The sequence below is a fragment of the Vicugna pacos genome, chromosome 10, assembly GCF_048564905.1.
Source record: "Vicugna pacos chromosome 10, VicPac4, whole genome shotgun sequence".
Classification (NCBI taxonomy): Eukaryota; Metazoa; Chordata; class Mammalia; order Artiodactyla; family Camelidae; genus Vicugna; species Vicugna pacos.
The window spans coordinates 26,274,650-26,297,411 of record NC_132996.1 but is presented as its reverse complement, the minus strand read 5'-3'; the positions used below and the strand labels follow the sequence as shown (position 1 = coordinate 26,297,411).

Below are 22,762 nucleotides of genomic sequence, written 5' to 3'. Positions count from 1 at the left end.
GAATTCTTTTTCTTCACCAATGTGCTTGTTTGTTAAACAGAACTTTTTCTTTTCTGGCCAGGACTGCACTTCAAACCTCACTAAACACTAAAAACATAACTAAGGGGCTAACATTCATTCATTCCACAGCCTCCTGAATGTGCCAAATACTGTACCTAAAGCTGGTTCCACCAAAGCTGGCTCAGCCCCCACAACCCTGCCTGCCTAGTGCGCGGCCGAATTCTCAGCACCTGTATTATCCTACCATGTAGTAACTGCTCACTAGGTATTTGTTGAATATAGGAATGCTAGGATGAATGTTAGGTGCACTATAATTTCTCCAGTGATATCTCAGCTCCATAGGGGTGGGGTGACATCTGCTTAGATTACTTTTATTCCTCACTGATAATTATAGGCTCAAGAGTTATCCTTATAAAATATAGATCTATATGCAACGCTCCCTTGATCCAAATTTCAGTGGTTCCCCCAGTAGCCTGAGTTTATTTCTCTGAAAAATGGTGATAATAATATACTTACCTCACAGGGTTACTTGAGGTTTAAATGAAATAGATATATTATTGGTTGGCATGTGCCTAGCACATGTGAGTTGCTCAGTAAATTCTAGTTCCTTTTCTTCTCCAATTTTCTAGCCTTATGTCCAGCCCAATGTTCTCGCCACATCAAATTCCTTATCAGTCCCGCACAGATCCTGAACTTTTATACTTTTTTTTTTTGCCTCTGCTCTTGTTTCCCTCTGCCTGGAATGCCTTCCTTCCTCTGTGTCTACCTAGTGAACTCCTCCTCATCCTCCAAAACAGAACTCAAATGTCTCCTCCTCTGTGAAACTTTTCCCACCTCTTCTCACCAGCTTTGCTTTCTTGCTTCCATAACACCTTATATATGTTTCACCTTTATAGCTTGTAATTCTGTTATAATTCTCTCTTTTTTTCTGTTATAATTATTCATGTATAGTTTTGCCTGTTAGGGTTAGGCTGTTAAGAGGGCCAGGGACCAAGTCTTGTTTGTATTTGTAGTGTCTGGAAAGAATCAGAGGAGGCTGGAAAGATGACAGGTAGAATGGATAGCTTTGCAAAAAGAACTACTTCTTCCTCTGAAACAAAAGGAAGGAACTGAAGATGGGTAATGGTAAGAATGTGACAAGAACCTTTAAAGCAAAAGGGAAGGGGCCAAATCTCAAGGGGAAATCTGGCTTGAGGGAGGAAGAGTATAGGAAGAAGAGGCCACCAGGAGAGGTGAGGAGGGCAAAGGAGGGGTGGTGCTGATGCGGTCCAAGGGACTGAGCCTTCTGCTTCCTAGGTGTGTGAGGACTCAGGAGGGACTTAGTACCTGGGTTGGCAAGAAGGGGTTTTTGGGGTCTGCAGGGAGCAACAGCCTGGCTGTACTTGGAACTAAGCCGAGTGGCCTTGCTTCATATTTGAGTCTTTTAGTTCATCAGGAAGAAGCTGGAGCTTTCCAGCTGGAGGGAAGAGGGAAGGTTTGCAGTGCTGTGGATGAGGAGGGCTACAGGGATAGCGGGGGTATGGACCGTGGAGTGCTGGTTAGGCACACGCTTTGAGAAGGATGGCAGGGAATTCTGGCAGCTATACAACCCTCAGAAGGGACGACAGGAGAGGCAGAGCAAAGGCAGCTGGAGAGCAAGCACTGGTAGGTGTTCCTCAATGACTGCATTAAAGTGAGTCTGTGAGTCTGTCTTCCCTTGGTGGGCTGTGGTCCAGGTTGGGGCTTAGGCAAAAAGCAACACATGCAACTTGGGCTACTTCTACTCTAGGCATCAGACTAAGCTTCTTGGATCATCTCATAACTTACCAAGCAGCCCTGACAAGCATTTTCAGGTGACACTTCAAAAACAACAAACCAATGTCTCAGTCAGAATCCTTTGATGCAAACAACAGAACTTGTAATTTAAAGGACAAGAAAAAAAAAGGAATTTCCTCAAAAGATATAGAGAGTTCACCGGAAGGCTAGAGAGCTGAGTGTGGAAAATAGGTTGCAACCCAGGCAGCAGGCACCACAGCCAAGTTCGTGCCTCAGGCACAATCTGGAATTGTCACCGTCACCCTGGTAGGGACACTCCCCTCTGGACCCCAATCCCCAACGGATCTACTGTGGTTGGACATCCATTGTCTCTTTCTGTGAGTAATTCTAAACCTGTCAATATGTCTTTGTGTCATTCCCTGAAGTGTCAAAGTTCAGAGAGGAGTGGCCAGGTGGCTGAGCCTAGGTCATAGGTCATGTTCTGACTGCTGTGGGGCAGGGACCTTCTCCTTGGTTCAGCTTCCCTCATCTCAGCAATACTGTGTAGAATGGGCTTTCCCCCAAACAGGAAGAAGTTTTGGATGCTGATGGTAAACTAAGCAGAACAAAATATCCACCAGGGCCTCATCTTTCAGGCTGCTTTTCCTTCCCAGTTGCACTCTTGTAAGTTGTCAATTGTGATCATAATCTCAGGCTCCTGGACTTGACACTTTAAAACCATCCTTATCACCCTCATTTTCCCATGTAGTGAATAACTCTCCAAGTTTCTTGGATTTGCCTTGCCTTCTGTCACAGCTACTGCTTTAGTAGGATTACTTTGGCAACAGCGTAAAGAAGAGGAGAGACTGGAAACTGGGACTCAGACTTTGAGAATGTTAGAGCTAGAAAGAACTTTGGATTGATATATTGTAATGGTCTTATCTAGGAGTAATGATTAGAATTCCTATGATATTATAAAAAATTTACATGCTGGCATCCCACTCAGCTTTTGGGGTTCAGTAGATTTGAGGAAGGACTTTGGCGTGTTTTGTGTGTGTGTGTGTGTGTGTCTTAGTTGCATCCCTGGTTGAGAACTGCTGAATTCCAATTCTCTTATTTTAAAGATGAGGTGACTAAGGCTCAGAGAGACTTTATCTGTTTGAAATCATACAAGTTAATAAAAGGAAGAAAGTGGCCATGACTAACCTTAGATCTTCCACTTTTTGTCTCGTGCTACTCAAAACTCTTGCTTTTTCCCTCTGCAAAAAGAAATTTCCTGTCTTTATTTGTATCCAAGAAGGCATACTAAACTTCTGTGGTTCAGCTGCTCCAATAGTAAATACACTTCAGATTAAGAGCCCCAAACTGTCAAGAGTGAACGGCCCACACCAAGGGCCCTGTTTCTAATGGTAATTGGCTTGATCTCTGGACCACAGGCCTCCCTTGTCAGAATCTGGGCAAAGCATCCTCAAAAACCTCAAGTGGGAAGTGAAATGAAGAGGACCCCTGGATAAAGGACAGTCTGGCCGAGGCCATATTTCTGTGTTTGGCAGGATTCTGACTGTCTGGGCCTCTGTGCACACAAGCCCTTGTTTTAATTATTCATTGACCCTTCTTCAATTCTTGACTGTCCTTTAGCCATCTGGTTCTCATTTGGGAAACCCACTTTCTTTTTTCTGCTGAATTCCACCAATCATTCTGCTTTGGACTGGTTTACTATCAGCTTAGGCACTGTTTCCAGGCAATCTCATGGAGACCCAGGGCCTCTGATGCCTTCCATTACATTATGTTGCTTTTTAAAATTTTGCACTCCTTACAAAACTTGTGCTTCCTATAAAGATTCCCAACAGGAAATGCCACTTGCTTAATGCCTTCCTGCTCCAAATCTACTTTAATGCAAAAAAAAAAAAAAAAAAAAAAAAAGCAAAGGATGTGAGAATTGCTGTAGCAGAACCATCTCTCTATCAGAGGGGAGTCATTGTTTCTTCCATATCCTCGGCATCCAGAAAGGGGATTGGCACCAAATCTGAGCACCTCACTCAGTGATTAAGCCAAGCAGGAGTGATGCGGTCAGAGCTGTCCTATAGGAAGCAACTCTAAGAACTGTGGAGGATGGATTGGAGGAAGAGACTCTGTGGGCAGGGAGAAAATTTGTAGAAGCTACTGCAGTAATCCAGGTGAGAGATGATGAGACCTGAATTGGGCAGTGGGAGTGGGATGAAAAGGAGAGGACAGGTGGGAAAATCGTAATTTCGGTGGGAGAACTGACAGGTGTGGGAGATGAGGGAGAAGTAAAGATTACCACGTTTGGAGCTTGAGGAACTGGGAGAATAGTACCTTTAATGGAATGAGGGGAATAAGAAGAGCTGTTTTGAAAGGAGGGTGGAGAACAGTGACTTTAGTTTTGCACACGAAGGATGCAGACATCCCAAATGATGTTTTTTTCCATCAGGCAGTTGAATATGCAGGGCTGGACTCGGGAGCGCACTGCAGGTATCAATTCAAGAGTTTCAGCTGGAAGAAAACGTGAGGTGGTGTGGGGGCTGGACGGCAGTGCATGGAAAAGAGTGAGAAGAGAAGAGGACTCAGGCCTGAGCCTAGAGGAATACCTGGTTTTAAGCCCCAAACAAGGGGAAGGGCTCAAGAAAGGAGTCTGAGAAAGACAAAAAACTAGGAAAGTGTGGTTTTTGCCAGCCAAGAGAAGGAAGTTTCAGGAAGGGATGCGGAGAGAGGACTGACAAGAAGCTGTTATTTTTGGCAGTTAGTTGCTGGTAACAGTGGGCCTGGTCTCAGTCCCAAAGCTTCCCCCCCCCCCCCCCCCATCGAATGAATCACTGAGGCAGAGTTCTGGATTATTCACATTCTCCCCACCCACTTTAGCCTCAGTTGTCAGGGTATTGCAGGATAAGTAAGTGTAAATACTTAATAAAATTTAATATCGCTCAGAGTTTCCAAATAAATCCTCTCAGTTCTCAACCTGATTTGGTTCAAAAAGAGAAAACTGCAAAGGCTGGAGGACGAGGCTAAGAACGGATATATAAAGGATAACTAGTAAATATTAATGAGGCTTCACCTCCCGCCAACCAGGGCCCGGGAGAACCTCATCTGAAGCCCCGCCCCTCATGAATATTCAGATAGCGCTGCCGCCGCGTACTGCCCCGCCCTCTACTCTTCTCCCTCGCAACGGACTCTCCCTTCAAACGGGAAACAAGATGGCGGCGGCAGGTCCGAGTACTCGGGCTTCTTCCGCGGCGGCAGCGGCGGCTCTGCGTCGGCGAGGTCGGCGGGGCCGCTGTGACGAGATGGCGGCAGCCAAGACTGGGGCCCCGGGCCCAGCTTCTGGCCCCGCGCTGCTGGTGTTGCCACCGCCGTTGCTGCAGCCGCCGCCTCCGCCGCGGCCGGAGGAGTCGGGCTGCGCTGGGTGCCTGGAGACCCCGGGGGAAGCGGCGGCCCTGCCGTGCGGCCACTCGTTGTGCAGAAGCTGCGCCCAGCGCGCCGCCGACGCGGCGGGCCCGGGCTGCCCGCGCTGCCGCGCCCGCGGCCCCGGGTGGGCCCGCCGTCGGGCCCGCGACGACGGGCAGGCCGACGCGGAGGTGCTGGGCGAGCGCGCCCGTCGCGGCCCACCCGAGCGCTGCCGCCTGCGTCGGGACGGGGGCGCGGCCGCCGCGGGGCCCAGGCCGGAGCAGGAGCCGCGCGCCGCGCCCGCGGAGCCAGGTGGAGCTTCCCCTCCTCCCTTTGGGGTCCCGAGTGAGGCCACCGCGCCCCGGCCAGGCCTGGTCAGGGGGTGGAGGGCCCCAGGCCCTGCTCGAGCGGTTGTGGAGTGGTCTCGTGGGGTTGGAATCGGGCTCTGCCTAGGTGCAGTGTTTCTGAATTTTGAACTTCGGAATGAAGTAGGGGCATGATGGATTTGGAGGGGCAGTGAAAGGATCCCGCGCCTTACCTGAATCAGAAGTTTGGGGGGAACCAAAGCATTCTTGGAACAAGTTAGGGCCAGGTTGGAACTGTTGAGTCGAGGAGGGTATTGAACTTTGCAGGGACCGTGGAGAATCAGAGAAGTGCTTGGTTTAGTATTGGGTGAAGAGCTTGAGGTTGAATTGCGTGTGAAGATGTGATCTTAGGCGTGAATGGGTCAGTGTGGAGTATCCAGAGTTTAGGGGGACAGGTTGCTTTTGAGGATGTGAAGGGAGCTTTTCAGGTTTGAGGGTAGAGTGAGCTGAGAGAATGAGCTCACATGTGCAGCTTTCACAAAATCTTAATAGATGCTTAATACAGAGCTTGGCTAGAGAAGTAGTAAGCGACGGCTTTATATATTTATAATAATACTAATAATAAGCTCCAATGGTGCTCGACAAAAAAAGATGGATGGGTTTAAAAGTCTTGGAAACGGAGATTGGTTGACGGGGGCGCTTTCTATCTCCATTGAAGTGTCAGTTTCCTCCTATTATCCTGGCAATTAAAAGCCTGTTGAAGGACTGATGCCTTCAACTTCTTCGCCTTTCTTACCCCTCCTCCCCTCAGCAGCGTGCTACTCTTTGGTGCTGAGATTGACGTAGAAAGTGCCCTGTTTAAAACACAAAACAAAACTGTGTTATAGCTTAGGACTCCGAGACACGCCCAGTCAACACAGCATCTACAGTTCTTTGATAGAAGCTTGCCTAGGAAGAGGTTTTTCAAGAAACATAACCAGGAAAGGCCAGATAGTTGCAACTTTTGTGTTGGGAATTCTGCCGTGTGTTATTTTCAGTAGGGAAATGAGGCATTGCTTGTGTATAAAAGTACAATCCCTAGAAATTACAGGTTCCAGAATGAAGTCTGTTCTGATTCAAACAGCCAGACACCTGCCACTGTCCTAGGATGCCTTACTTTTATTTCTATGTCTTACTTTCTGTGCTCCTTATTATTCCTTTTAAACTTCATAACCTCCTTATGAGCTAGGTACTTTTATTTCCATTTTACAGATGAAACTGAGGCCAGGAGAGGTTAATAATTTGCCCAAGGATGAAAACCGAGTTCTTTCTGATTCCTGCTCAGATCCGGGATGAAGTCCTCCCTAAATGTTATCTAATTTGTGGATGCTGTGTAATCATCTCATATACTATTTAATTTGCTTCAAATTCTGAGATTATGGTAAAAAAAAAAAACAGTATTTTTCTAGTCTCCCTATTAGCACTATTGACTATATGGTCAAGTAGGATAGAAATTTCAATTTTTATTTCCAAAGCCTGGACTCCCTTGTGAAATAACAGGTCTGAGATTTGAACCATGAGAGGGAGTATGGCTTGATGATTTGTGCAAACTTTTTCCCTTGAAGAAATTTGTGTATCAGTGATAAAGGAAGAATATATAAAATGAGATTCCAAATTGGGATCTATCGAGTCACTGAGTCCCATCAGTTACTTTATATGTTTATATGTGGACAATAATGAAAAATATTTTTCCTTAAATGTTCTTGTTGTTGGGTCATTGGGTGTACATAATTACATGCTTATTAAGTCAAGGACATTACAGAAGAATATTGCCGAACAGGGTTTGGGGAATTATCTTCTAGCTTCAGGTTGTCTAGACCTCTTGAAGTTACATGCAGTATTTTTTAATTTAAAATTTTAATAGGCAATTCACATAACTCAAAGAAAAATATAAGAAAGTATACAATGAAAAGTTCCTCATACCCCTTTCTTCATTTCCCTGTCCCACCAAAGATTTGTGTTTGTTCTTCCACGGTTTCTTTATGCTTATACATGGGAATTCAAATATATTTGTTTTATTTCTTGATCTTTTTACATAAAAATTATATACTATACACACTGTTCTGTAACTTGCTTTTTTCATGTAACAATACATGATGGATATCTTTTCATATCAGTACATAGAAGATTTCTTCAGTCTGCTTACAAGGAGTTGCAAGGAATTTCATTGAATGGCTGTGACATAATTTACTTAACCATCTATTAGTAGACATTTAGGTTGTTAACAGTCTTTTGCTATTATAAATTATAGCTTATAAAATAAATTTATATGTACATTTTTATGAAGAGGTCACCTGTAGGTTTCACCATATTCTGAAAGGGTTGCAAAAAAAAAAAAAAAGGTTAAGAACCACTCTTTTAACCCAGGCCCACATTCTACAGAAGAGAGAACTGAGGCCCAGAACAGTTAGAAAGAGTGCCAGCTAAAGGTCATTGGGGTCATAGTAGCAGATAAACAAGGGCTGAAAAGATAACTCTGAAATACGGGCTGAAACATAGCCTAGTTCACCATTAAATGCTCATGATGCTTTTAACAGGGAAAATAAAAATACCAGTTTTATAAATATTTACATCGTACTTTTACCAGTGGGAAACAGCACAGAATTAGCAGTTTTAGGTATATTCAGAAGTATTTTGCTTAGCAGTATTCTTTTGGCATAATTACATTAATTGATAAAAGAAAGGTCAGGCCTGCTTTATAAAATTGGAAATGAAACTTTGTAGTAAATTCACTGATTTTTAAGTAAAATTCTTACAATTAAAAAAAAATTTTGTTGAAGCCCCATGGCTCTTTTGGAGTTGAATCATTTATGAAAAAAGTGCAAGAGTTTGTGTGTATTGAAAATTTTGGTTGCGCTTGGTGACATTTTTGTTTTTTGCCAGCTTCTTGGCAAACTTTAAAGTTCAGAACCTTAATAACATCTGTTATAAAGTGTTGTATTTTTTTATATACATTGTCAATTTACTTTTAGAAACAGTATCAGTTGATTTGTACAGCAGTGTGTGTGAAGGATTAAGTCAGTGATCATTTCAAGATGAACCCAGATTTCAACTTTATGTACTTTGAGTCTCTGCAGCTCATTGTATATATCTACATATTAAGTATTTGGACCATCTTGAGCAATATTCAGCAAGTATGTAATGAGTGCCTACTCTCTGCCAGGCACTGTTCTAGGTCTTTGGATGACATCAGTGAATAGAAATATTACTCTAGAGCTTATAGTCTAATATTTCATTGATAAATGAAATGTTATTCTAGAGTCCTGGTTCATTGGTTTAAAAAAAAGATTTACCACACAGATGTACATAGCTATATGCAACAAGAACATTTAAGCCTCGTTGATAATAATTAATGAATTTTAAGAATTTATTTAGTCTTTTGATTTGAAATCAAGGATGATCATTCTAAATTATGCTGCTCTTGAGCTGGAAACCAAGACCTTTTTAGGGTAGTTCTTTTTCTTCTACCATGGGTGATAATTGAAGAGAAAAGCTAGAACAAAGGCTGATGAATCCTTCAAATTGGCATTTTTTAATTTGTAGTGTTAGAAGTACGTTTCAAAAATTGAATAAGACCAATAAATTGAATAGTACCCCATTTATTCCTTCCGTTTATTCCACTCCAACCTCCCTGTTCACTTAGGGTTAACATTTATACATTTAAAAAGTTTCCTCTTTCTGTGAAAAACAAGTAGTTCTGGTTTATTACTCAGTTGGCAGACAGTGTGTGCCGTGTGTGCAACCTAAATTGCATTTAGGACTAATGAATAACGAAATCATGTGATTTTACTGTAAAAGGACAGGAATTTCCCTCATTTCAAGGGATTTATTTTAAAACGTATAAAGTGACTCAAGTTTTTTTTGTCCTTAATAACACATATTCCAGAATTTGAGAGTGTCCTTATGTATTATACTAATGTGGAAATATTTGCCTTGTGTTTATGTAGTTTTTAAAACTCAGGATGAGATTAAACCTTAATTACCATTGATGGAATATCTCCATTGTGTAAAATTCAGGATTGAACAGCAGGAACTTAGGTAGTATTTGTTTTTATTCATATTTCTACTCCCTATATAACTTCCAGTCAATCGTGGAAGACTTACCTACCTTGAATTCATTTATGTTTGAATTTGCTTGAGTGTAGGATGTATGATATGTTTGTCAAATTTCATTCGGCTAATTCAGTGGGCATTTAGGGCACGCACTGTGTAGGATAATACAATAAAAAAGATGAGTGAGACATGGTTCCTGTTGTTTAGGATTCCACAGTCTGGTTGGGGAAACATACCTTATCACATACAATATGAAGTGGTAAGTGAGGTAAATGCATATTGCCAAGAAGAGTAGAGGAATGGATAACTGACAGTCTGGAAGAAACCTGAGGATGGCATTTGCACTGTGTGTTGGAAAAAGAGTAGGAATTCACCAGGTAAGGGAGGAGGGGATGACTATTCCAGGCAGAAGAACCTGCATGTACAAAGGCATGAAGGCACTTGGCATGTACAGGGACTGACAAGAAGTTAAATATAGATGGAATGTGGGGCTGGAGTGGGGAAGGAGAAGAGAAGAAACTACAGAAGTTGGATCTTGACGGTCATGGTATGTCATGCTGAAGGAATTTGGGACTTTATCCTATAGACAGTGTGGAGCCCTTAAAAATGTTCAAGTAATGGAATGACATTGTCATAATGTGCTTTAGAAAGACACTATTCATTGGAGTGTGGAGGAAAATTGTGAGTAGAAACTGGAGGAAGGGAGTCCAGTTAGGGGACTGTTTTAGTAGTTCAGACATGAGATGAAGAGGGGCTGAACTAAAGCAGTGACTGGGATGGTTCCTTCACTTATTCATTAATTTAGTAACCATTTGAGGTGAGAGCCTTCTGTGTGTTAGGCAGTGGAACTACAAATAGAAATAAAGCATAATTCTTTCTCTTAAGGTCAGTGTAGTTGAGAAGATTGATATATAAACATGCAGCTGGAATGTGGTATAATAAGTACAGTAATAACTAATGCAAGATGTAATTGTAGAAGACAATATGGCATATATTAATAGAGCAAGTTAATGCAGCAGGGTCTGAGGACAGACTATCTGTGTTCAAATTCCAGGCCTGCCATTTATAGCTGTGTGTCATTGGGCACATTGCTTAACCTCTCTGTACCTTAGTTTCCTCATTTTGGAAATGGGGATAGTAATGGTAGCAGAGTCATAATGTGGTTCTTAAGACTAAATGAGTTATTACGATGAATTATTAGCATATAAAGAGCTCAAGAATTGTTAGATGTTTTTATGAAAAAAGAGAACCCAGCTTGGGTGGGTCAGGAATGGCTTCAGTGAAAGGCAGACACTTGACCATGAGTATTAAGTAGGTGGTTGAGGGCAGAATAAAACTGAGGGAAATCAATACATTTAAAAGCATAGGAGTATTACACAAAAAGAGTTCTAGGGATTGCATTATAGGGGTAGTTGGAGCATGGAGTACATGTGGGAGAGTGGAAGGAGGGCAGAAGTGCAGAAATAAGCAATTACTGGATACTGGTGGACTTGGAATGCCATGCTAGGGAGGGAGGATCCACTGAAGAGTTTTAAAGAGGAGTTCATCTTTCCATTTTAGAGAGATCACTCCTATGGGGATAATGTAGCAAATGTTTTGCAGATCCCAAATTCTCTTTTAGCAAGACGGCTAACTGAGATTAGCTGAAGATTTTGCTGCTACAAGTATCCAGAAAAGCCGGATGATATACAACAGGTCTTTTATGTGCATTTCTGAGCTTACAGGAAAGACAGGAAAATCTCTAGATTACAAAAACAAAAATGGAACTAAAAACCAAAACTTCACCCAGTAAGCCCTCGAGCTCATGCTGTGATGCCCTGGACAAAGATGAAGGAAGGGAATGAGGGGTTATTTCTGGTTTTCTATTCCTAGTGACCTGAATGTTAACTGTGTGGAAAAAAAGAACCAAAACTAAGACTTCTGCATCAAGCTGGGATTCTTGATGTGTTGCATCCTAGGTAAAAGGGTGGATTAGAGAGAAATCTTCCCACTGAAGCAAGGCAATAATAAGAAATATTGTCTTTATTTGCCTGGGCTTTATGCAAAAAGAAAATGGAAAAAAGCGTCCCTGAGAATTTGAAGCGTAAGACCTATGCCTTGCTCATTTTTGGGATTTGAGTTTACATTATATGGTTCAGGTATCCCCATGCTGAGAAATTAGTATAAAAACTGGCTCCAAGTCAGTGATACCCCTGGGTCACCTGGAGAAATGAAAAGCAACACTAATGTGTACTCCCATATCTCAGGCCATGAGAGATTCTTACAGAAGAAAAAAGTGTAACTGAAGATGAATTTACAATGAAAAATGACACACAAGGAAACAGTTTTCTACCTTAAATGAAGGTCAGTAGATACAACAAGCAGGAGGATTATAGCTCTAAGAACTGGGATAGGAGAATGGCAGTTTGAAAGATAGTTTAAATTAGCACATTAAACAATTGACATCCCAGTAAATGAATAAGACATGAAACAGGTACATTTGAAAAAGAACTAAATGTAATGAAAAATACAGCCAGAGGTTAAAAAAAATCTCCGTAAATAAGTTAAGCAGTAGTTTACACAGATCAAAATAGTAAGTTGGGAGTTAGATATGAGGAAATCTGAGTGCAGAACAGGAAGATGAAGGAAAACGTGAAAGAGGTGAAGAAATGAAAGAATAAGCAAAAAGACCCAAATCTAATAGCAATTCCAGAAGGAAAAAAATAAAACAAGAGAAATGGAATTTTAAGAGATGATGACTTAAGAATTTTTGAAATTAATAAAGAAAACATGAATCTTTAGGCTAAAGACTCTTGAGAGCCTAGCAAGAATTAAATGAGCAAGACAACAAACCCCACAACTAAACACATTGCAGTGAAACTGTTCAATACCAGACACTTTTAAAAACAACCAGAAAAGAAGGACAAAGGAGTAAGAATCAGACTGACAGCAGATGTCTCTTAACAACAGAGGCCAGAAGAAAATTGAATAATGTCTTCCAAATGTTGAGAGATTTGAATTTCATACTGAGCTAAGTTATCATTCAAGAGTGAGGGCAAAATAAAAGTATTTTCAGATAAATAAAAATACAGAGACTTTACCACATTGTTTCTGAAAGAACAGTTACACTAAAGAATATACTTCCAGAAGAAAGAAATGTAACTTAGGGGAAAAAGTAGGATACAAGAAGTCATGGTGAACAAAGAAATTGGTAGGTAAACTAAGCATTGACTATATAAAACAAAAATAATTATGACTAATTTGTGGGGGCTAAAACCAAAGTGGAAGTAAAATATCAGACAAGGATAAATTGTAAGCTGAGAGGGAAGGTGATCAGTATTAGTGGGTTATATATAGTTCAGGAGGAGGATAGAAATATTGATTAACTTTTAGGCTTATAGTCAAATGCATATTAAAAATTTAAGGGTAACCACTAAAGAAAAGAAGTACAATGTATAACTTGATCTATTGCACATACATAGAACCATACACCTCCCTAATCAGAGAATATACATTCTTTTTAAACAAATGTGGAGCATTTACATAATTAGGCACAAAGAAAGTTTCACTAGATACTAAGGATTGATATGTATACCATGTTTCTGACCCCAATACAATAAAATTAGAAACTAATAACAAATATAGCCAATTCCACCCACCTCCTGCCCATGTTTGGAAATTTAAAAAGTAAAAACAAAAATAAACTTCTAAATAATGTATGGATTAAGAATAAAATCATGGGAATTGGAACATATTTAGAATTAAATAACAATGGAAACACTATCTGAAAACATCCGTGGAATACAGATAAAGCAATACTAAGAGGAAAATTTAAGTGCCTGTATCATATTTCATTGAATTTTAAGATGTCATTTGTGAGATGGACTATTATTTTCCAATTACAATGCTTTCCTATCACTTAGATTTTTTAACTTTACATTACTAAAAGAGCACTTAATAAATTTATGTAGATACAGATTTAGTATATCACTCATGCATATATTTATAAAAGGAAGTGAAGTAATAAATTAAAATATTCCTGTGACTTCATACTCAGTCTGATTCTTCTAAATTACTGTTTGACTGGCTTGTAGAGGGTTGTGTTTTTCTACATAGTATTGTTCACTATGTCATTGAGAGCATTGGTGATACGTTTCTTAAGAATGCTCCACGGCTATCTCCAGCATTTTCTTTCAAAGTGCTGGCACCCATCAAATTTTGATGGTAATGTTTTCTTGAACTCGCTGAAAGGTATCACCAGAAGGTTTTTAGGTTGGTTGGTTTGTTTTAATGGAAGCACTGGGGATTGAACCCAGGACCTCATGCATGCTAGGCACACACTCTACCACTGAACTATCCCCTCCTCTTCACCAGAAGGTTTTTAGATGAGACTCGTAGGTCTTTAGATGGTCTGTAATAGGTTTGTTGACTAACATTGAAAATTTACTGTTGTCCAGTCATACCACAAGGGATAACCACAAATTTACTACTTTTTTTGCGAGCTTATTCTTTAATTGTGCACATTCCTACATATATAAGCAATGACAGTGACACCATCACTGCTGCCTGAATATGATTGTAAAACTCCAAGTGTGAGAAAGATCTCAATTTCAGAGATATTAATGTGGAAAAATTTATGTCCTAGAATCTATAAGGTATTTGAATAGAAGAAAGGCTGAAAATTATTAAGTAGCCAATTGAAAAACATAACAGCAGATTAAACCCAAAGGAAGAAGATAGGAAAGGATAAAGATAAGAATAGAAATTAATGGAGTAGAAAACAAACAGTGAAGAGGATTAATAAAATTAAAATCTAATTCATTGAAGATATTAATACAGAATGTGTATTATAGACAAATCTCAGGCAAGATTGGTCAAGGAAAAAGAAAAACATACCTTCATGTGTTTGAATTTGGTAGATGACAGGTGGCATTACACATCAGTGGGGCAAAGATACCATTTTCAGTTGTTGTGGATAGTTAGCTGACTTTATACAAAATAAGAAAAAATTAGCTCTTTACCTCACACCATACACAAAATTTAATTCCAAATGGATTAAAAGTCAAGCTGTAAAACTTAGAAAATACTAGGAGTATTTCTATGAAAATGGGGTAGGAAGGATTCTTTATACAAACAAAAAATACAAAGCATAAAGGAGAAGACATAATTTGGTCACACTAAAATCAAAACTTCCTCATGATAAAAGATAAAGATAAACCACAGAGAAAATATTCGCAATGAAATAACTGATGAAAGGTTAATGTCTAAAATACACGAAGAACTACGAATCACAGTGACAGACACCTCATTGGGAAAATGATGAGGGGATTTGAATAGACATTTCATAGAAGAAGAGAACGGAAAGGCCAATAAACATTTGGAATGATGCTCAATACCATTAGTAAGTAGAGATGAGATCTAGCATACCAGGGGAAGGTTGATCTTATACATGATTAGAAATAACTTCTCCCCATTCTGGTGACTTTGTACTCATTGCTCTCTCTTTTTGGATCATTTTAATTGTTTGAAAGCTAAGTTTCTAGTGAATCAAAATCTGCTTCCCTAGTCTCAGTATTCAAATATTTAAAGAACATTATTTCTATCTAAATTTTTAGGTTAAACTTCTCAAATTAATCTCATTGGTCCTATTTCTCCCTTTCCCAAGATTCTGGTCATGCTGTATTACTCAAAGTTTTTGAAACCTTTTTGAATTTTGTCACCTATAATTATTCTGGAATATTCTTCCCTTTTATCTTCCTGTCAAATTATACTCATCTTTTAAGACCCAGGTGAAACAAGTGCTCTGTGAATTTTTTTCTCACTCAAATAGGAGTTGATTACTTTCCTTGTGCCATCATGTGAGTATGTGTATTTGTCATGTCACTGGATTTCAGTTCCTTGTTTTTTTTGTCTGCCTCTGGCACTACACTGAACTCTCTGAGGTCAGGAATTATGTCTTTGTGTATTTAGTGCTTCATGTGGTACCTAAAATTTTTTAGAAACTCAGTAAATGTTTAATACAGGAAAAAGTCCTCAAAAATACTTTAAAAACATTTTTGATTATATGTCATGAGTCCTTTATCCTTCTGCTCATTTTTAAATATACCACTCAGAACTGATCCTCATGCTTTAAATAATGCCTGACCAGTGCAAATTCTAATAGGATTTACTCTCTCTCCACCTGGATGCTAAATTCTTACTAATACTACCAAAGATTGCATTGGCCTTGCTCTTAGTGAGTTTGTAGGCAACAGAACTTTTTTTTTTTTCACAAACTGCTGCTGTCAAGCCAGTCTTTCTCATCACATGCATGTACAATGAAATTTTTAAGCCTGAAGACAACTTATATCCAATTTTGGTTTTTATTTTTCTGAATAATAGTGGATTTATTTTCCCTTTACTTACATCTGTTTTGTCATTTTTCTTGTGTTTTGTCTACCATTTGGTTCTGTAAAATTATTATAAAAACCCTCAAAAGATTGGATTGCGTTAATTTGGAGTTTACTTGGACTTTACTAAAGTTTATCTTTGCCCTAATTATAAAGAAAAATTCTACTAAATTCATCTTCTTTCAGACAACACATTCTTTAAAAGACCTTAGGACAAAATGGTGCTGGTATTAAAGCACTTTTCATTGGTTCATTGAACAACAACAACAACAAGTTTAAACCACTGTTTCACCCTGAGACACATACCTAGAGATCGTCTTTATCTTCAAGAAAATCTCCTAGTTTGGGGAATCAGAGGCAGAGACCAGTAATTATAACATAGGTGATAAATGCTACTACAGTTGAGGTAAGTCAAGAATGTTGTGAGGACCCACAGAAGCCTAAGGTGACTCTCTCTGGGTGGGAAGTGAGAAACTTTACAAAGGAGAGGGTAGTAAACCAGATTTTGAACAAGTTGTTATGTCGTGAAAAAGAGAATAAACATTCTGGGAAGAGGAAGTGGCATCAATAAAGTCAGAGGAGACAAGGTATGGCATATCGAGGAATAGTGATATGTGTGAAGGCTGGGGAGGGGAAAGTATTGAGAGAATGGTAGAAGATGTGGCTGGAGTGCGAGACTGGGTTCTGTTTATAAATCTTGAAGGCACAGGGAAGCCAATGAAGGTTATTAACCAGGAGGTGATAGGGTCAGGTCTCTGCTTTATAAAGATCCAGGGAAGCAGTGTTGAAGATCGAAAGACAAAGAGTCCAAGAGACAGGCCAGTTAGGCTTCCATTTAATATTCACAGAATTTGTACCAAGTAGGTACTGGAGGAGTAGATGAGACAACCTGTTAAGGTAGGTGTTACTCCCATTTTACAGATGAAGAAACACGCCTAGCAAGGATGAATACTGGTAGGTTCAAAGCCAGTGGGTAGTAGATTTGAATGCAGGTTGATAGGATTCCAAATCTTGCACTCTTCCTAATTTTGGTATCATTCTACCTTGTGGACTATTGTGGATGATTCTTTGTCTCAAAAAAAAAGCAAAAGTTAAGTCCAAAGGCTTTTGTACCAGGATGGTGGTGATACAGTGATGGGGACAACCACGTGGTCTTGGCCTGCCTCGGTCTGCATAGCCATCATGTCTGCAGCATTCCTATACCTGCATTTGCTTTTGTGACCTCTTTTATTGTGTGCCTCATGCTCTGACTGTGCTGATCCAGTGCAGGCTGCCTTACTGTGCCTTGTTTGGGCCATTTCTGGAGTCAACAAGGAATCTTACATGTTGATTCCGTGCTTGTTTAATATCAGCTTTTGCAATTCCTGTTGATCTCTACTCTGTCTTTTTCTGATCAGGGCGTCTTAGTCAGTTTGGGCTGGGATAACAGCATACCATGGACTGGTATGCTTATAACTGGGTGGCTTATAAACAACAAATTCATTCCTCACAGTCTTGGAGGGTGGGAACTCAAAGATCATGACTGATGGATTCGGTGTCTCATGAGGTCCTGCCTTCTGGTTCATAAATGGCTGTCTTCTTGCTGTGTCCTCACTTGATGGAAGGGGCAGGGGAGCTCTCAGGGTCCGTTTTATAAGGGCCCTAGTCCCATTCATAAGGGCAAAGCCTTCCCAAGATGCCACCTCCAAATACTGTAACATTGGGGATTAGGTTTCAGTGTATGAATTTTGAGGAGAACACAAACATTCAATCTATAACACCAGGGGTTAGGAAACTACATTTAGCAGTCCAGATCTAGCCTGAGGCTTATTTTTGTAAATTTTTATTGGAACACAGCCATACTCATTCATATTGTCTATGGCTGCTTACAACAGCAGAATTGAGCAGCTGTCACAGAGACCTTTTGGTCTGCAAAGCCGAAAATATTTACTGTCTAGCCATGAGTCTGCACGACTCATGCTGCTTAGGACTCCTCATTATTCTCTCCAGATCAAAGTACAAATCAGGTTAAATCTTTAAGGAAGCAAGATACAACTTGGAATTTGAATATTTATCATTAGTTTTTATTAGCAGCTAACTTAATAAGCATTGTCCACTTGCCCCACTAATATATATATAAAAAAAACTCTGATGCCATTTTTCTTCATTGAATTCCTTATACTTTCCTACAATTCTGAGAAATTTCTATCCCTGAAAATAAGTAGAATTTTTTTCCTTATAAGGAAGTACGTAACATTTAATGATCAGTTATATGTCCCTCATTGTACCAGACAGACATTGCTTTAACTCATATTTAATCATTCATTACTATTTGAGAAATGGGGAAACTGAGGGCTAGAGAAGTTGTAGTGTGCCCAGTGTCACACTGGTAAGTGATGGAGTCTAATTGGTCTCCATAGCCTGGGGTCTTTCTACTTATGGAAGTTACCAGGCATACTCGTGTGGTTGGTAAAGTGCTATATTAAGAAAAAATGTTTAAGTGAATGACCAACTCAGGCAGTTAGGCATTCCTGACAGAGTCCCTGAGGTAGCTCCCTCATACTGTGTTTGGGGCAGATTCTGCCCAAATTTGGCATTGTTACTACAAAGAATTAAAGAACATCCTATTTCCCAAATATGCTGGATAACTGAGGTTTTATTGTTTATTAATAGTTTTACTATATTAATAAGATTAAATACGGTAGTATTATTGTTGCCGACAGGATGAGTTTAGATTCCTTAGCCTAATGTTGAAGGCTCTCTGTAATCTGGCCCCAACCTACTTTCTGGCCTATACAACTCTCTGATAAACTTTGTTTTAACAGAACATATTTCCTCACAATCCAGTCTTCACACTTTAAGAAAATGAAAATCATGTAAAAAAACCCACAAACATGTAACTTGAAACTTACCATCTTAACCTTTTACGTGTGCAGTTCAGTAGTGTTAACACACTTTTGATCATGCTTTATTGTTCATGTCAATTGCTCTTCTTCCATCTTTTCACTTAACTAAGTTTTACCAGTTGGACTCAGCTTCATCCCACCTTCCTAAGCCTTGCCTGCCCTTCCCAGCCCTTGTTTTCCCCCTCCCACTGACGGCTATTGCAGTGTTTGTTTGTAAGATTCATTTGGTAATTGTTTATTTTGTAACTTTGCATCTCTCATCATCTCTACAGTTATTTAAATCTCTTCTTAAAACTTTATGAGATTGTTTAGCTACTAAGCTATATTAATAAATGGTTTAGGGAAAGGGTCTCATGCCTTTTTTGTGTGTATTTTCTCTTCCCACAGCACTTCCCTCCTCACTGCTCACCTCCCTCTTTAACTTCCTGATGCCTGATAACAGTTTCCATTATTCTTACACACTTGATGTATGATAACTTGATACATTGTCACTAATATTTTCTTCTTCTCCCTTTGTAACTTCTACAATTATATTGCTGTTTCTTTTTCCATTTCTTATTGCCATTCTATGTTTAATGTTTCTTCCTGTTTGAAATTACAAGGCATATTCAATCTAGCAACTTGCATCTCTCATTTATCCTAAATGGTTTCCTCTCTTCTTAAAGCAATATCTCATATTATTTAAAAAATCTTTCTATGTAGTTCTGATGCAGAATAATAGTACATTGTATACTGTCCATAATTAGCCTAATCATTCCTTCAGTCTTAGACATTTAGATCATTCTGTTTTTGTTTTGCAATTATGAACAGTGTTGCAATGAAATCTTTTTATGTAAAAGTTTTTCTATATTTTAGATTATTTTCATAGATAGAGTCCTAGAAATTATTAGGTCAAAAGTTACAAACATTTGGTAAGTTCTTCATATGTGGGCTGTGGCATTTTGATTTCATTAGTTTTTTGCCAAAGGATTGTTTTAAAACACACTTTAAATTAATGTAGTAGTAATCTGTGGTATTAATTATGGTATAGGTAAACAGCCTTAAAATTTGATGTGAACATTTTATTAGCTTTTAACTTTTTCTCTGTGTGCTGCTTCTTCTCAGGTAAACACTCTTTATATTGCCTACTGTAAATTGTTACTTGTCTTGGGCAAGGGGCTAAATGAGCAATTGCATTAGTTTAAGACAGTAGGTACTTGGCTGTCATCTGCACTCTTAGAGATTTAGCAGTAAATAAAAAACAGTAGATCAAGTGAAAAGCACTTTAGTGTGCTTTTAGAACACATTTGTGGTTCACTTCCCATGTTTCCACCTTCCTATTTCTAAATTGTGTGCTTAATTTAACCTTAAAGTTTCTCTTTTTGCGTATTCCATTTGACGGTAGTTCAAAGTTCAGTGGGCAGTATAAACAGGTAACCTTGAGATTAATATGGATAATAGCCTCTTGTTTCCTGTGTATCTCTGTGTTACATATGTTTTGTTGTGGAAGATGTGCTTTGATTCATTGTCTTCTTTTGCTGTTGTGCACCTCTACCTCATGCTCTTCTATGCAGCACTTAGGTGTTTAGTTTTATAACTCTTTGACATTCTATAGTTGTTTTACTTGTGTATGTTTTTCATTCCCTAGTTAAATTGTAAGTTTCTTTAGGACTTGACCCACACATATTCTACCATTATTAGATTCCTTTCTTGACTTTCTCAAAGGAATATATTCTTCTTTTGTCTTCTTCCTAACTGCTCGTTCCCTCTTTAGTAATGGTTTGTGGTTTCATGATGAAAATCTTGTCTTCTCCACTGCTTATGAAGAATGTACATTCTGCTTCTGGCTATGATGGAGCAGATTGTAGCAGACCAAAACTCCTGCTGAGAATAAATAGAAAAGCTTGATTTTAAAAAAAGAAATCTATATGAAGGCATTGGTAAGTTGCCAAGGCAGCCAGGACTTCAGACATTTGTGGATTCTTGGCAAAGGGAGAGTACAGCTATTAAGAGGCTGAAAAGCCAGCAGAGCTTTCTTCATGGGTCTGGGGAAACAAAAATTATAGTTCAGGGCTGCCAAGGCAACCAGAACTTGAGAGGCCAAGATCCCAGAGAGAAGGGAGGTGCATCTCCCCTTGCCCCCCACCCCAGCCTCTCCACCTGCTTTTTTTCTCTTGAGGCATTTGCAGATTCTTAAACTGTGCAGAGTAAAAGGCTGAGAAGCTTCACAGAAGGCTAATGAAAAGCAAAGCACTGTTTTAGCATTTCTTCAGTGTTGAGGGAAAAACAGTTCAGGACCTTCCAAGGAAGGCAGGCTTGATAAATACCCCAGGCTCTCAATTGAATCTTTGGAGGGCTACAAACTAGGGTAGAACAAGCTTTGCAAGCTTTACAAAGACTGCAGCCAACCTTGAATCAGCTCAGGTCCTGATTGGATAGTGAGGTGATCTGCTCTCATTCTAACTGCCTGCCAGAGAATATGGTGAATCCTCTGTAGGAATATAATATTATCCATAGCCTTTACAGTTTTTCATACACAATGAATGGCATTCAAAAAGTAATTACCAGGTATGCCAAGAAATCAGACCAAGAATAAAAACAGACATTATAGAAATAGATCTGTAGTATCCCAGTCATCTCATATTTATTAAATCAGTCTCCAAATGAAGGACATTTAGGTTGTTTCCAGTCTTAAGAGTTGTTAATGATCTGTAGTGAATATTCTTGTGTGTACATCTTTGTACACGTGTGATATATCATTAAGATAAAGGATACCCTTGCTAACTCTTGTTTTTATCAAATTGTTTGATCTTTGCCATTCTGATACGTGTTTTGTTTCAAAAGTTTTTCAATATGAGTTAAATTGAACATATTCTAATATGTTTATGTCCTCCAAATTTATTTTTTCCATAAACTGCCTATGTCCTTTGCCCATTGTTATATAGGGTTGTTCAGCTTTTTTCCCCCTTTCTTTTGATAAAGGAGGTAATAATAAAGCATCGTGGGTAAGAGTACAGATCCTGGAGCCAGATTGCTGGCATTTAAATCATAGCTCTTTCACTTACAGTAGTGTAGCCTTGGGCAAGTTAAATCCTCTGTGCTTCAGTTTCCTCATCTGTAAAATAGGGATAATAGCATCACCCCATTGGGTCATTATGAAGATTAGATGAGTTAAAAATATAAAGTGCATAGAAATAGGCTTGGCATAAGGTAACTGCCAGCCATCAGAATGATGCTGATGGTGGAGATAGAGATGGAAATTAACCAAAGAGATTTTTTTTATTTCCCAAGGACAAATAGCTAGTAAGTGGGAGTATTCACATTAGGATCTAGGTCTTGGGACTCTTAAGTCCTAAGTTCTTTTTTATTCTACTGCACTGATAAGAAATTGATCCTACAAGGGTGAAAATATAACCTGGTACTAAGGGGTGATTACCTTTCGATTTGAGAGTTGTTAGTTTAGTTGCCTTCCCAATATAATTGAGTGTGGTTCCTTTTCTAATTTTGTATCTAGTGTGGATGCTTTGACAGTGACACTTTATTCCTTAGGGTTTGGTGCAGTTAGCAAAATGCCTGTCTTAAAGTTTGTTTTGTTTGCCTTTATTAATAACCAGTCACCCCACTCCATAGAAAATTCTTTTCGGGAAGAACCATCAAGGAAGTAGAGCTGCTCCTACAGTTCACATTAGACTGAATGCAGTACTCAGCTTAGGTCACTGGCCACAGTGGGTGCTTGTCATTCTTTGGGCATCGTATCCTTAGAGAGTTTCTCTTCTTGTTAAACATAGTACAGTTGACCCTTGAGCAACGTGGGGATTGGGGCACTGACCTCCCTGCGCAGTTGAAAATTCGTGTATAACTTTATGATGGATACGTGGATTCAACCAGCCATGGATCATATAGTACTGTAGTATGTATGTATTGGGAGAAAAAAATCGACTGTATAGCACAGGAAACCATATCGAATGGCTTATAGTAACCTGTAATGAAAAAGAAT

General features: G+C 39.3%; 1 protein-coding gene across 1 annotated transcript in view; it reads left to right on the top strand.

Annotated features, from left to right (window-relative positions):
- The first annotated feature begins 4,946 nt into the window (after nt 1-4,946).
- Nucleotides 4,947-22,762, top strand: part of RNF169 (ring finger protein 169) — an 83,496-nt gene continuing 65,680 nt past the window's right edge. Inside the window, exon 1 of the mRNA XM_072969231.1 lies at nt 4,947-5,448. Coding sequence (XP_072825332.1) covers nt 4,947-5,448 — 502 coding nt within the window. The remainder of the gene's footprint in view (nt 5,449-22,762) is intronic.